Genomic DNA, 16,110 nt, shown 5'->3' with positions numbered 1-16,110 from the left:
GTATGTTGTCAAATACATATTTTACACTATAAGAAGCATCATAGCCTACTATGAATTCTAAGGATTAGTGTTTTTTTTTTTCATTTTTATTTATAATATATTTTTAAAAAATTAAACTAATTAAATTGTTTATATTTTAGGTAGAATTATAACAGTTTTTTTTTTCTTGTTTTTACTGAGAGGAGAAAAAAATTAGAAAATGTTGGGAAAAAAGAAAACGCAGCGTCACCTTCGACTCAACCCAACTTAAACCCTCGCGTCACTGATTTCTCACTCCTCACACTCACAGAGCCATGGCCGAAGCTTCCGTCACGCTTGGGGCCAAGGCTTCTTCTCTCTCTTCCTCCGCCGTCTGCGCCGTCGCCGCCGCTCTCTCTCAAGTGCGGATCGACTCAACTGCACTCGATAGACTCTCTTCCTCATCCTCCAAGAAGACCACCACCACCATAACGACGTCGTCTTCGTCCAATCACAGCATCACCGTCCCCGAGTTCCTAACCCTAGAGGAATCCCGCGCCTTCCTTCTCGTCCTCCTCAACAGCCTCCTCATCTCCAACGCTCCCTCTCGGATTCCCCTCGCCCTCGCCGAAACCCTCAATTCCAACCCTAGTAATTTCCGATTCGATGACTCTGACCTCGTCACGGAAGATGAACTCACCTGCTCCACACTGCTCGGGATTTCCGCCATTCTCGACCACCACTCCGCCGCACTGTCCGCGTTCGCCGATGTTGCAGCCGCGTTCTCCTGCGAGGCCTTGAAGGCTGACGTAGCAGCTTTCAATTTGATGGATTCTGGCGATGGGCACAACTCCAAGGAGGAGGTTAGCGTTGCCGCGGACTTGAGGGTTCTGCTCAACGGATCGAAGTCGGTTGGTAAGGAGAAGGTTCGATCCGTCGCGAGGGTTCCCAAGGTTCACGGGAGTGTGAGGGAGCATGCTAAGGCGGTGCACTCGAGGATGCGTGTTGAGTTGAATTCGGGGGTTAAGAGCGCTGCTGGGAGTGAGGAAGCTGTGTGCACTGTGCTGCTGCCGTTGGCGGCAGCATTGCGTGAACTCGGTGAGTGTAGTTTGGCACGGGCGAAGAGTAATTTGGAGGGTATTGGTGGTGAAGATTTGAAATTGGGTGTTGGGGAAATTTTTGGGAACGAATGCCCCGTTGAGGATGGTTTAAGCAGTGGTTTTAGTAAGGCTGTTAACTTGTTTTTGGGAAAGGAGTATGGTAAGTTTGCACACGAGGTCTTTGTGCTGTTGGGGCTGGTGTGGAAAGTTGTGGCATGGGAAGCTGTGACGGCTGTTGCGGTGCTAGAGGCTGCTGAGTTGAATGAGGTGATAAAAGGTGCTAAGGAGAATGGTGAGAATCCGAAAGTAGAGGAGAAATCAAAAGCAGAGAAGAAGAAGAAGAAAGTTGTCTTGGGGAAGGGGACTGGCTCAATTTTGGCATTGTTCAAGGAGAGGTTACAGAGTCATGGAAAGATAGCTTTGGGGACTTGGGTGGCTGATTTCCTATCATTTTTGGATTTGGCCAAACCTGAGTTTAACGATTTTTTATTGAAAGTTAAGGATGTCGTGGAGAGCAATGAAAGCAGAAGATTGCCCAAGATTCCTAAGGTAATTTCTCTTATGTTTGGCTACCGGTTTGATTTTTTTTAACTTTGTGTTTATTGGTTGTGTTATAGTCTGCGTAAGTTTTCCACTCCTTTGTGGTCCGAGAAAAAAAATTGTCTGCGCTCTTTATTGATTAATTTATCTATTCAATGCATTTTGTGTACTGCTGTGAGGATTACATTTAATTTACCACTTCATGAAAAGAGCTGGTTGTTTAATTCTTTGTAGGAAGTTACATCCTTAGTACTGAGGACTGACCTATAATAATTTAAATGTATTCGAAATTGTATACTCATTGACAATTATCAAGGAAATGGCTTAGTTGTATGTGATGGGAAACAGAACAATGGAAGAAATGTGCATGCTGTTCAGTTATTTGCTTGTGGGCATTTTAACAATAGAATAGTCAATTAGAATTTTTGTAATGGAGTAATATGCTCTGGGTTGACTAGGCGGGACAGGTATTGGATGAGTATGCTTTTGAGAAGAAGAAGAAACATGTAGATGACAATGCATTTGTAATTTGATATTGACTTTCGTTAGCCATAATTCACTCTGATAGAGACATGAGAATGATAGTCTTCATTGTACAATACATACTTTGAAGTCATTTTGCTCAAGACCTTGCTTTCAATTATACATAACCCTATTTTAACAGCTTGTACTGCTGAACTAGTATTCCTTTTTTACTGTAATCTGTGCGTGTTGTCTATAGATAATGGAATTGTTTAACCTTTGTTGTTTCTGGGTGGGATATGTTTGTTGGTAATCTTACCTTGAGTTTCACAATATGATTTATCAGGGGACTCGTGATTTTGCTAAAGAACAAATGACAATTAGAAAGAAAGCTTTTTCAATAATAGAGGAAGTTTTTGAGAGGCATGGCGCCACTGCCTTAGATACTCCTGTTTTTGAATTGCGAGAAACTCTCATGGGAAAATATGGAGAAGATTCAAAGTTGATTTATGATCTTGCTGACCAGGTAAATATGCTTATTGCCTTTTATGACTAAAGCTTCTCTTTTCTCTGGGCAAGGATACTTTGTGAGAATAAGCTTACAGAGTTCAAAATTCTGACAGCAGGGGATATCTTTTCTTATAGATTTTTTCTTCTTTCTATTTCTTATGCTGAATACAAACTTCTGTTTTTAGCGACCACTGTTATAATTCTATGCCAGAGTGGTATCCCCTTTCTGTTTAAATTCATAGAGCTGTACTTCAACTTCATGCTAATTCATAATCAACTTGTTTGATAGGGTGGAGAGCTTCTTTCTTTGAGGTATGACTTGACAGTTCCATTTGCTAGGTTTGTGGCTATGAACGGTCTGACATCTTTAAAAAGGTACCAAATAGCTAAGGTTTACAGAAGGGATAACCCATCTAAGGGAAGATACCGTGAATTTTATCAGTGCGACTTTGATATTGCTGGTACTCCACCTGAAAAAATGGGCCCAGACTTTGAGGTCGTTAGGATTTTGACTGAGCTACTTGATGAGCTGGACATTGGAGAATATGAGGTAGGTTTTTATAATATTCATTCTTTAGAAGTATTGTTTTGTGAAATTGTAGACCTCACTATTGAGTTCAAAAATTTAAGTTGGCATCAACCATCATTTTTTATTTTATGTTCCGTCAATACTTATTTGGGGTCTGGTTCACATCATAACTCATCATCTATAGTTATGCCATTGTGATTTTCGTACTTATTGGTTAAATATTTTCTAAATAAATGTTCACCTTTTATTGACTTTTTTTCTCAGATAAAGTTGAATCATAGGAAGTTACTGGATGGCATGATGCAAATATGTGGTGTACCTCCTGAAAAGTTTAGGACAATATGTTCAAGCATTGACAAGTTAGACAAGCAGTCTTTTCAACAGATAAAAAAAGAAATGGTAAGGACATATGTTGTTTGTGTCTATTTCCGTTATAATTTTATTTATTGAACGATTAGTTAAAGTTTTTTATCTTATATCTACTGTTGCACATTTTGAATGAAATAGGCTTTGTTTATTCAATATTATTTTTTAAAAAACTTCATAATTACTGCATTATTTATGGGTAGCAGTTTTTGTTTAGGGATTGATTTCATTTTTAGTACCTTCATATTTTTGGGTAAATCTTGTATGATTTGTTGAGGAGGCAAACATACTGTTAGTGTCTTGATGGTCACCTCATTGTATATGATTTCTTTTTTGTGTTGTGGTTTCTTCGTCCCTGAGCTGTCTGGATTGTAAGAAAAATGTTCATTTTCCATTCATTTATGTCCTATTTGGAAGTTACTGGTAGCAAGATCATATATCATCCATTCACTGGCTTAGGTCATAGAGACTTAATCATTATTGTTCTCGTACTTTTAGGTATAATGCTGATTAAAATTTATAACATTCAACTTCATGATTATATTATTATGGTAATGTGCTTTTACTGTGATGCTGCAGGTGGAAGAAAAAGGATTAACTGCTGAGACGGCTGACAGAATTGAAACTTTTGTTAAGGAAAAAGGATCTCCTTTAGCATTATTATCTAAATTTATACATGAGGGTAGTGATTTCTCAAAAAATGAAGGAGCTTCTGAAGCATTGAAGGAACTGGAAATTTTATTTATAGCTCTGGAAAAATCAAAACGGATTGATAAAGTGGTTTTTGACTTGAGTCTTGCCAGAGGTCTGGATTATTATACTGGAGTTATATTTGAAGCTGTTTTTAAAGGAGGCACTCAGGTATTTTTCATGTCTTTTTTTATCTCCTCTTCATTCTAAATTGTTTTTTCTCTATTATCTGTCATCCTTTCAGGGGCACAACACATTATGGATGCTTAGGTATAGTGGATTTTCCCTATGTTGCGCATCACAAAATGCAACAAGCTAAACATGTTCATTAGTTATTTCTTGTAAATGTGCAGTTGAATTGAAACACAAGATGATATGAAAGATAAAACAGTTTTTTATGAAATGGAGTTGAAATTTGAAAGAGTTGATCTATATGAAAAGTGTTGTTAATTTTAATCACTAGAAGTTAAATCAGACTGCATGTGGCTTTTGATTTGTTAGGATGAGAAATTAAGGTTGTGTTTACTTGTTTTTCTGTTCCCTTTTTTCCTTTCCTATTTTCACTTTTTAATTACTAAACTGCCACATTGTTTTCAAGTACAGTAAACAGAAGTACAATTAAATGCCCCCAACTTTCTAAAAGGAAATTTAGGTTGAAAATTATGCATTGAGATGCTATGAACGGAATCAGAGCACAGGGGTGATTAGCTATAGGAGTCAAGATAATGGATGTTAAAGTCCATGTCTTGGCTATATCTAGGGTCTGTGAAGACGGCTGACTTAGGATTTGGGGTTTGATGATGTGTTGGTTCAAATTAAGCAAGAACTGACTAGGTTCTTGATGATTTGGATATTATGCTGTTTGGCTTAGAATTTACAGCTGGATTAATGATATTTATTTTTTGGTTTTTATGTGGTTTCAAGTTTCAACCCATCTATTTTTTGCGGGGTGGGGACAGATAAGTTGATGATTGTAGTTCAGCTTATGTTTTATTGTATAAAAAGTGCAATCAATCAATACTAAATTTAATTTGTAATTGTAGGGTCCCAACCTGGTTTTCTAATATTTGTTATTCAAAAAGCCTCTGGAGATAGGAGGAAGTAAATTAAAATTCTTTATTATTTGAAGTGGGATACGTCTGTAGTTCTATGCTTGTCATATTTGTGCAAATACTCTGTTCCTGCGTTCCATTTACATTGTTTTGTTGAGATCTTAAACTTCTATTTGGCAATGGAAATGTGGTTCTGAGCAGGTTGGTTCAATTGCTGCTGGTGGGCGATATGATAACCTTATAGGGATGTTCGGTTCAAAGACAGTGCCGGCAGTTGGTGTGAGTCTGGGAATAGAGAGAGTGTTTGCCATAATGGAGCAACAACAAAAGGATCAGAACCAGGTGATCAAAATGTTTGATAAGTGATGAATAATTTTTTTAGATGCTTATGTATAAACAATTAAATATTTCTTATTCAGGTAGTCCAGGTTCAGTAATTTAATTTAGGGTTTGACTTGGTTTTCAGCTGTTGAGTTATCATGAAAAAACTAAACTATTTGAATATGAGCCAGGTCACTTGTAGAAATCAGCTTTATCATTTATTAACAACGAATCAATCTAAACAGCCAAATATATGCACCCATGTAGTATGCATGATTGCATCGCGTTACTAGAGACGTTTGTGATTCAAATTAGTTGAAGTTGACTTAAGGAATGTCTCTTTTGAGATATTAGGCAACACCACTGTCTACTTTCCTGGTTTTTGAGATAGTTTTGAAAGGTTGTAAAAAAAAGATCAGAGGCAAAGAGTACAGAAGAGAGGCAGTAGGACAAAGAACATGTCTCCAGGTCAATGGAACCAGAGTCCATAATAAATAAGTTCCTTGCAAAACCCAGTCCGGTATGGTGTACCCAACATTCTTATTGGGGTGATACAATGCGACGGTGCACACACTCACTCACGTGATACCCAAATGTATGTAGTACACTATTAAAAATAGTGGGTCAGATTTGATTTTTATAGGAAGATCCATGTTGTTGTTTTCACGCATCTACTGAGAATCAATATTTTCTCTACTAAGATGACTTGTTATGCATGGTAGCACTTACTGACAGACTTTTGTGTGTAACTAGCATTGCTGTTTGTGCGGAAACAGTTAAATTGCATCATTTTGCTGCATTTAATAATGATAACACTGATGTCCCGGTTGTCTCCTTTTGTTTCTAGCTTTCTCAACGCGTTTATAATTTATATGTTCCTTTCATGTTGTGAACGTCTCGGTTTATTTCATGGCCAAGAAAGTTTGAACGGTGGCATTGTCTAGGCATTATTTTGTAAATTTGTTTTCCCTTTTGTAGTATGTCTTAATTTTGTGTTGTTTGTGTTAGATGGTTCGTCCAACGAAGACAGAAGTGCTAGTGAGCATATTGGGGAATGATTTAACACTTGCTGCAGAGCTAGCTGGAGAACTGTGGGATGCAGGGGTGAAAGCAGAATTCTTGGTCCATAAAAGAAGAACGAAGCACTTCGAATATGCAAAAGAATCAAGGATCCCTTGGATGGTACTTGTTTATGAGCAGGAAGTAAAAGAAGAAGGCGTGGTGCAATTGAAAGATCTGGAGGCCAATATTGATATAAAGACTCATAGAACACAATTTGTGGAGGAACTTCGTAAACGGTTATACCCTTAATGCTCCCAGTCTCATACGTCCAACCCACCAACTCAACTTTGTAGTTCGGCGATCATTTTAACATAAGTATTGAGGGAGTGCAAGTTTTGATGACATTTGATTTCATGTTTCCTCCATTTTCATTTAAGAAACTTAATTTAGGAAATGACATTTTTTATTAAAAAAATATATCAAGTCGCCAAGCGTTCAATTCAAACTTTAGCTCCCCTACTTCAACTTAAATTTGGTCCCTTTTCATTTGTTTATGTTTTACTGGGCTTAACTTATGTGTTCTCCTAAAGCAATGTTTGTTTCCACTGTTGTCATTGTTTACGTTGATGGATGAAAAGGAGGGGCCACACTTGTTTGGATCCTGTGATCAACAAAGAAATGAGAGGAGCAAAATTTGGGTAGTGGCTGAAGGCTTCCTTCTGCATGGGTGTGGTAGCTTGATTTTATAATAGTACCCTTTATTGTTTTGGTTCATCGTGAGTGTGCGTGGTTTTAGTGGTGCTTGATTGTCATTCAAAGGTGTTAGGAAGAGATAATGGTCATTGGAATCTAAGATAAAAGCATAATGTTGAATGAAGAATGGATAATCAACACTATAATTGATTATGTTTTTTGTTTTTATTTTTTATAATTGATTATGAAAATAATTATTTAACTGTATTGAAAATAATTTACAAAATTTTAATTAATTCAAAATCAATTTACAAAATTTTAATTAATTTCATAAATTCGTTTTAACATACTTTAATCTTAATAATTTCTCCTTTTTACACTTTTCTCTCAAATATTCAACATCACCTTCAAATTTTCACATCTCTCTCCAATCCAAAACAATATTAATGTACGTGTCTTTTTTGTTTAATGTGGTATGGTTTAAATATTAATTTAATTTTGCAGTTTACTATTGAAAATTGAAGCTAATTGTTTAATGAGATTTTTTATTTATTTTGTATTTTCAATACAGGTCCAAAAGTAAAAGGAAAAGATTATTTTTATTAAAAATAAGAATTAAGTAAAAACACACATGGAGTAAAAGTCTTTTTAATTAATTAATTAATTAATTAGGTCTGGGTAATAATAGGTAAAACAAATATGAAATAAAAGTATGTGGCATCAAATGATTCTAATTATTTAAAAACAAACATGAAAAAATTATACTTTTGTTCCGATAAATAATGTATTGGTTAACAAAAAGTTGCAACGTAATAAAGTAGCATCTACCAAATCATTACTATAAAAAGAAGCACTTCGAATACCGCATTAAGCGTTACTCTATTAATATATTAATTGTTGGTATTAGTTAATTAATTAATTAACTACAGATAGAATAGAAGGTGTTGGTGTTGGTGTAACGGACTTCTACTTTTTCTCACAGCTGTTACATTTAGTCCCTGTCATCATCAATCATAATCGCTATATCACTATATCTATATCTGTATCTATCTATTTATATATATATATATATATATATATATATATATATATATATATATTTCTCTCTCTAACTTTGTGACTTTCTTCTCTATCTCCACAATTCTAAAACCCTACCCTCTTCTCCTCCAAATTCCACTTCACCCTCAACAATGGCTTCAGAACCATCCACTGTCGTCGGTCAGTACTCAACCTCCTCCCATTCTTCTTCTTTCCCTTATTTTCCCCCACTTTTTTGGAGGTTTTTCTCTCTATCAGTAATCGCACACGTACCATGCTAATTACGACTTTATGCTTCTTCTGAATATGATCTACATCTTCTATTTTCACTCTATTTCTTTCATATACTCCAAACGAGGTTCGTTGGACCCGGAGTTCAGCTGTTGTGTGTGCCCAGTTATGGTACAAATACTGTGTTTGGAGTTGTGATCGTGTTGAATATGTATGTGCTATACTGTTAACTTAAACCAGAACCTAGCGGTATGATAAAGAAACAGAAAAGGCTAAATATAAAAATAAGAAGCCTTCAATTTGAAGGGTTGAGTTTTCTTTGTTTCTATTTATTAGAGAATACCTCCTTTTTAGTGTTGTTGCTTGCTGAGATTGTACATAAAGTTCTTTTGCTGCTTGGTTAACATAGCGTGGAAACTTAGGTACCATGCTCTAGCATATTCTCTGTATATTTAATTGTATTTTGCTGCATTGTTGTCCTGTATTCTACCGTGCCTCTCACTTTATCATCATTCCTTGACATTATAATGTTAGGTAATAATTTAAATACAAAGATTGAAAGGGTGGAAAATTAGGAAAATAGTGGAGGGTCAAAGTGGTGATGTAGTTCTCTATCAATTTTTAAAAATAAAATTCTCTCTGTACGGAAACTGTTATTATGTTTACAAACTTACAAATACACTTATTATGTTTACAAACGATCTGATATCCGTAGCAGGAAATTATAGGAGGGATTATGTTTGTCTGCTAGGAAATTTCATGGGAATCTAGTTTCTAAAAATATTTCCTTAGTGGTTAATTGGTTGAAGTGTTTCCGTCTGGATCCTTATTATTGATGAGGAGTAATTATATGACATATGTCAGAATGGGTCACATGTCAATAGGGACATGTTATTTATAATTTGAAATTGGGGCACTTGTTTTTGGACTGAATTCTGGCAAGCTTGTTCACTTTTGGTCTACTACAATGCCTACTTGATCTCTCTTAACTTAAGCTAAAATCAGGCCAACAATTCTATAACTTTGCTGCTAAACTTGACAGTATTTGGATCCACTCATTCTCCTTTTATCAATTATAGTGGACGTGTGAACTTAGATATTCAGAAGTGACAAACATATACTCTAGAATCGTGGACTGAAACTCAATGTTAGTGAATTGATTTGCACGTTATCCCTTTTTCCAACTTGTAAATGTAATTTATCACTGATCATTGATCGTGTTCATCTTTGATTAAAACTGTTTTTTCTAGAGTATAGATTTATAGTTTTACTCCTATGTTAAAATATCTGGTCTATGTACGCAGTTCCTAGGAATTTCAGATTATTGGAAGAACTTGAGAGAGGTGAAAAGGGAATTGGAGATGGAACGGTTAGCTATGGAATGGATGATGCTGATGATATATACATGCAGTCATGGACCGGGACTATTATTGGCCCCCCTGGTGTAAGCTTTTTCTGTTCTTTGGATCTCTGGTACACTTGATGTAATGAACACCTATTTGCAAAATTGCAGAACTCACTATTTTTCTAGAAATTTATTAGCCTAAGACAGTACGACTCTATGCTTTTCGATTTTTGTGAAAATACACTTCATCATTGCTGTGTTAGCTAAGTTTGGTGTTTGTCTCATTTTGGAGCTGGTTATTTTTCAATCGGAAAGGAGGGTGTATTGTTACCAGGGATTTGGTTTCCTACAACATTGCTTTGGGAACTAAATGGTTATGGCCTTATGGGCAATGATTCCTTTGGAGTCATCCTCTTTTATAGTACACCACATGTAATTCAGAGCTAATATGGTTTAAAATATATGGGTTAATATTTCTAAGTAATTAAATCCGTTTTCTATTTCCAAGATACTTTTTTCTCTCTGACACTGTTTTAATTGTATTTACAACTAATATTTTTTAATTAATTCCATACAAAGGTTATGCGTACTGTCTTCTTGTAACAATGTTGAACTAGTATCTGCCAAAACAAAATATTGTTTTTGATGAATTGGCCTTCTTGTTCTTTTACCAGACTGTTCATGAAGGACGTATCTACCAGCTGAAATTATTTTGTGGCAAGGATTATCCAGACAATCCACCATCTGTTAGATTTCAGACTAGGATTAACATGACTTGTCTCAACCAAGAAACTGGAGTGGTAGGTATCACTTTAATTGAGGATTCCTTGTTCTTTTGTATTTGAATTTTATCTTATATCTAGATTTCCAGGTTGAGCCACATTTGTTTCCTATGCTTGCTAATTGGCAAAGAGAGTGTACAATGGAAGACATTTTGATGCAATTGAAGAAAGAAATGATGTCTCCACAAAATCGAAAGCTAGCTCAGCCACCTGAAGGTGTGTCAATCTTATTTTTTATTGTTGTTATTAGTTAGCCTTTTGTAATTTCATCTTTTTTTTTATCCATTGCTGTTTTTTTTTTCTGTAAATTTAGTTGGATTTTCATAGTTCATGTCAATAAGTAAATGGATGTGAAATTTTTGCATCCGTTGGATAAGTGGTGGAATCATTGTTGCATATACCTATCGATAAGTTATTGGATGTGAACTTTATGTATCTGTTGGTTAAGTAATTGAATATTAGTTGTCATAGATTATTGAGAGTGTTGATCCTGTTGCTTGTAATGCTTTGGAGATGAGGTCGTTGAAAACATGTGACTAATTACTTCTGGGCTACTCAGCATTTAACTTCTTAGAATAGCTGGAACATAATTTTTTGATGGATTGTTCTGGCCATTATGCTTATTAGGAGTTTTTGTTTGTAGACACGTTTGTCACTAGAGATACTGCATTACATTCGTGTGGGTATTCCCAGGTTTGATATTTATAGACTTGAATCCTCAATTATATTTTAGCTAAAAGTTACAAATTCAGTGCATGATCAGTGTATAACTATAAATTGATGTCCAAGTACATATCTTTTTTCATTGCATAACAAAACGATGTCGAAGTACATGTACGCACTATTGTCATGTATTGTCAAATATCAAGTAGATCAAGTTTACAAAATTTTATATAATTAAAGTATATAGTTGGCAATTTAATTACATATCTATAGACGTTTAATTCATGTAAAATTATATATGTTCATGTAAAGTTTGTAGGGATGAATTTCTCCTTTGTGGGCTTGTTGGGAGGATCCTTGAGTCTTCTGGTCTCACGGTCTTCTCCATAGCAGGGTTACCTGCAATTGTACTACAACGCTCAACTTAATTTGGGTTTGAATAGGTGTACTAGTTATGGGTTAGATTTTTCGTACCTTGTGTTCTGGAATGTTCTTCTATTTATTGTGGTAGCCTTGGGCTTTTGGTTGTACGAAAGATTAGTTTGGGCCCCAATTGCTTTTTAATCGTGATTTGAGGTGCTTAGTGTGTATAGACAAAGTGAGTCTAGATAGTACCTGAGATTGGCAATATCGGTCGCTCTTCTAGTTGTGTCTTCGGTTGTGCTCCCTTGTACTTCAGCTCATAAACTCTTCCAATCCTTTTGACTTCAACTCTTCAATTCCTTAGCTCCTTAGCACTTGATCGGCAGTAAATCTGTAGAAGGTTCTCCGACGATCAAGTAAGTACTCTAGATTGAGTGTATGTTATAAAATTGATAAAAGCGTACCTTAATCTTTTGTATAATGCTTATTCATAGTGTCTGATAATAGGCTATTTTATTCATGGGCCGTATCTAACGTCATCCGGATTTGGCGGGGCTTGACTTTGATTTATAGGGAGGTTATCATGATTTATAGGATGTTTCCTTACTTGACATTTATTTTCAGTTTGTTCCTTAACGTAGTTGATCATTCGGTCGGCCGGTCGGTTAATGATGCTGAGTGATGTGGCTCATTCGGCCCCGACCGGTACAACTGGATAAAAGAAAATTTAACTCCTATCTTTTAGCTTGTGATGCCTAGCTTATAAGCTGCTGTGATATGATTGTTGCAACTTGTACTCGGTTGTTAGAAGATTTGCATTTGTCTTATGAGTCTTAAGAAGTGTATGAGGAAGCTGAATCATGTGTATGTATGACTTTTAGGCAATGAAGATGGCAGGATTGACCAAAAGGGGCTGGTGCTGAGATGTTGTATCATGTAATTCAGGTGAGAATCAAAGAATAATAATGTATATAATTATATTCGATCGATAATCCATTTTATGGGTTAACACATTTATAAATGTAATTATGGACCACTTGCTTATGTAACCTGGAGCAATTAAAGAGCAACCATCGTATCCTTGGAAATTTATTGTGAAATGGTGTTGAAACTGTTTTTACCGCGGATTCTAATTTTTGGAACTGTGTATGTATTCATTTGTGTAGGTTGTCGTATGCACTCTTTCATCCTAATCTTGTGGGATAACGTTCAATTTATCATTGAATTGTTTTGAATATTATTTTATTAATTCTACTTGTCAATAATAATTGATCCATTGATTTCTTAATCGATATCTCAATTAGTTGTCTAATTTAAAAAATAACCTATCTAATTGAATATAATAGAATTTTATTGTATTTTAGTCATACGTTCTTTTCTTGACTTATTTATCTAATTAGATACAATTTAGACCTGAATAGTTACATTATTCAATTATATAGTTTGTCAGGATTCAGAACAGAATATAAAGGTTATTAATCTAAGTTTAGTACACATACCATAAGCCCCTAGTTAAGAAAGTTCACAAAATTCCTGTGATGACACACACACCATTTCCCACTATGAAAATGCAAAAAAATATTGGTATCATTATAAATTTCTGTATAGACATCCAAATTCCTTGCACTGCATTGTTAGATAATGGTGTGGGTGGGGCTGTGCTGACAATTGACAATCAAGTAGAAATTCAAGTGTTTCTTCCTGCACCCCCAACAACTTTCTCCTGCATCCAGAATAACTATTTACTTTTTTTAAAAATGACTTCTGGACTACTCATTCCAGAATATTTTTGGAACAACTTTCTAGAACACATTTTTTGAATTCTGGAATTATTTTTTCGTCTTCAACACCTTTTGTTTATGAATCACTCTATTTTGGAATCACCTAAAATTAAAAGTAATTTAGGTATTATGAAAAAATGTAAGGAACACCTTTTTGAATCATCCAAAACTGTTTAAAAGTAATTTAAGTATTATGAAAAAAATGTAAGGATAACGAAAGAAAAATGTAGGGGTGTTGGAAGAAACACCCGAAAATCAATCCATAAAATTATTTGATACATGGTTGGCATTGATACATGGTGTTGATAAAAAAAAAGCACTATTATGAAGTTAAGGACTGAGAGCATTGATTTAGATTTTTGCGGGAAAAGAGCCAAAAAGTGAGTTTTACCAAAGCCACTTACGTTTCATTGACAATAATTCCAATTTAAAGAAGGGAAGAGAGAGAGGACAGTGTTTGTATCATGTTGGGCCAATACTGAGGTTTAGAGCAGAATCAAATTGACTAGTTGTGAAAATGACTTGGTGCATAGATTAAATAAAAAGTGAAAATTCAAACAAATATAATATTTATAACATTTAATTGCTTTGGCCTTGATTTACTTGAAGTTGTACCATGTGTACACCATGTTTTTAGTCGATGGTGTAGGAGATACTATACTATACCGTGGGAAAATGGAAAAAGTTATTATATATGACAAGGTAATAAGATTGATATCACAAATTGATCTTAGTCAGAGAGGGAAAAGGAATACATATATATAGTAGAATTATGATCATTGATATTGTAAGAATCGTGATTCGAATTTTGAAGATGGATACAAGGCATGATGAAATGGGGAAGAAGACACTTTTGTCAATTTTATTGAGTAAACATTATTCATAATGAGTGGCAGGGACACGTGAGAGAATACGAGTCTTTTTGGGTACAAGACACAATACGAATGTGGAGCTGTCTACAGCACTGATTTACAGAACAAAAAAGAGAAGGAAAAATGTTTTATCATACTGCACTTTCTATTAGGGATACATATGGATACAAGAATTTAGCATTTTCTTCTTAGTATTGTAAAATCATGGGTCTGACTGGATGGTATACTATATATGGATCGTCTTTCGATCTGTGTATCTGATGTAATATTATGATAATACAAGCACAAGTCAAAGAATTTTAATTATTTAGTCTTAATCATTCAATTAAGACAAAATCATGATCATAAATGAAGATGTTAGGATTTGATCCATATATATCACATAACAACGCTCCTCTACAAAAAAGATAATTTAATACACAACGGTGAAGGGGTGAAGGGGTGAAGGGTACACTTATTCTTGACCAACTTGAATGTTTTAGGTCGGAGTTCGTCTATACTCCTACTTAGAACAAGTTTATTATTGTCTGTGTTTATGTACTTCCTTAACAGACTAAAGTTTTAGTTGATGGGTTTGTTGTACATAAACCTTTGTTGCATTAATAGAATAAAAATAGGAGTGAGATATGGAAGTTTCACGTGGATGTAGATACGCTGAATCCAAAGTTCTTATGTAGCTAGCAATAGGAGCATGGGTTGGTTTTCAATAATTTATGTGCATGTTTCCCATCCCATCCTTCAAGTTTGTCTGTGTGTATGAATGTATATATCAATATTAGGGTAATCCAGAAAGACACAGATTCAATCAACACTAAATTGGGGAATGCATTCATTGATTGATTGAGCATAATAACTCACTCATGCAATTGCAAAACCTTATCCGTTGGGGCAAAATGAAATTGCCTTTTTGGTCGGAAGTTGAGCCAGAAAGCCTAATGTAGAGTTGTAGTGATGTGTTCTTGTGGAGGCACATCACAACCCAAAGACAAAAATCCTCATAACTTCTCTTCTAAACAAAAAAATATTACACATACCCTTCATTATTGAACTCTTTAGGTCACTTTCCTTCTCTCTTCCAATGCTCTTTCACTTTTCTTTTTCCTTTGATGGAACACCCAATGCACACTCCTCACCAATGAACTACTGCACCCACCAACCATTTCTGTGTGGTGACAGAGAAAGAAAAACTTAAACATTACATCCAATGTTAAATGTTTTTATTAAGAATTGAACTTTAAACTTAACTAAAACCTCAAAAAACTGACTTATGAGATCAAGTTCACATATATTTATATAGAATGAAATAGTCGATATGAGATCTCCAACACACATCCCTCACATCGAGAGTGATAGTTCGTGCTTGGGACAACATACTATGAATGGTCTGATAACGGCCCGATAGCGGTGACCTGATAAGTCCAACAAACTCTCGTTAGGATAAGTTCGAAAATGACTCTGATACCATATTAATAAAATGAAATAAATATTATTTCTCATATCTTTTTACTTTTTTTGGTTCTATTTTATAATAGCTTTGAATAATGTTTTATAAACATATTACTGCTAAATTGTTGAAACCAACCATCATATTTTCACCATTTTTTTTTACTATCTGGGTGGGGAAAGAAAAAACAGACGTATTTAATGTGTCATTTTTTGTACAATGACTTGACGATGTATGGAGATTGTGCTTAGACGTGTTTGGAGGAATTATGTTTCTATTTAGTCAATTATGGGACCTTGCTTCATACGTTGGCATCAATCAACTTCATCTTATTCAACTACAACCTTATATTAATTCAATCTCAACTT

At 34.9% G+C, this 16,110-nt stretch overlaps 2 protein-coding genes across 2 annotated transcripts; both read left to right on the top strand.

Moving 5' to 3' along the window:
• The first annotated feature begins 151 nt into the window (after positions 1-151).
• On the top strand, positions 152-7,035 carry LOC137812944 (Class II aaRS and biotin synthetases superfamily protein). The gene is made up of 7 exons (XM_068615203.1): positions 152-1,607; positions 2,407-2,586; positions 2,860-3,120; positions 3,364-3,498; positions 4,045-4,326; positions 5,409-5,549; positions 6,537-7,035. Exons 1-7 carry the CDS (start codon positions 294-296, stop codon positions 6,837-6,839), a joined length of 2,616 nt encoding a protein of 871 aa, XP_068471304.1. The 5' UTR covers positions 152-293; the 3' UTR covers positions 6,840-7,035.
• Positions 7,036-8,303: 1,268 nt separating this feature from the next.
• Positions 8,304-12,765, top strand: LOC137812945 (ubiquitin-conjugating enzyme E2 variant 1A). Its single transcript, XM_068615204.2, has 5 exons — positions 8,304-8,441; positions 9,797-9,936; positions 10,512-10,637; positions 10,709-10,835; positions 12,527-12,765. Exons 1-5 carry the CDS (start codon positions 8,414-8,416, stop codon positions 12,583-12,585), a joined length of 480 nt encoding a protein of 159 aa, XP_068471305.1. The 5' UTR covers positions 8,304-8,413; the 3' UTR covers positions 12,586-12,765.
• The last annotated feature ends 3,345 nt before the right edge of the window (positions 12,766-16,110 follow it).

This window comes from Phaseolus vulgaris, chromosome 2, assembly GCF_051622355.1.
Source record: "Phaseolus vulgaris cultivar YP4 chromosome 2, ASM5162235v1, whole genome shotgun sequence".
Lineage (NCBI taxonomy): Eukaryota > Viridiplantae > Streptophyta > Magnoliopsida > Fabales > Fabaceae > Phaseolus > Phaseolus vulgaris.
This window is presented reverse-complemented; position numbering and strand designations above follow the sequence as displayed.

Excerpts from the sequence above, each read along its gene's own strand:
- LOC137812944 (XM_068615203.1), top strand. The coding sequence starts at position 294 with ATGGCCGAAGCTTCCGTCACGCTTGGGGCCAAGGCTTCTTCTCTCTCT. Across the intron at positions 1,608-2,406 it reads GATTGCCCAAGATTCCTAAG|GGGACTCGTGATTTTGCTAA; the intron begins GTAATTTCTCTT and ends ATGATTTATCAG. Across the intron at positions 5,550-6,536 it reads AACAAAAGGATCAGAACCAG|ATGGTTCGTCCAACGAAGAC; the intron begins GTGATCAAAATG and ends TGTTTGTGTTAG.
- LOC137812945 (XM_068615204.2), top strand. The coding sequence starts at position 8,414 with ATGGCTTCAGAACCATCCACTGTCGTCG. Across the intron at positions 8,442-9,796 it reads AGAACCATCCACTGTCGTCG|TTCCTAGGAATTTCAGATTA; the intron begins GTCAGTACTCAA and ends CTATGTACGCAG. Across the intron at positions 10,836-12,526 it reads GCTAGCTCAGCCACCTGAAG|GCAATGAAGATGGCAGGATT; the intron begins GTGTGTCAATCT and ends TATGACTTTTAG.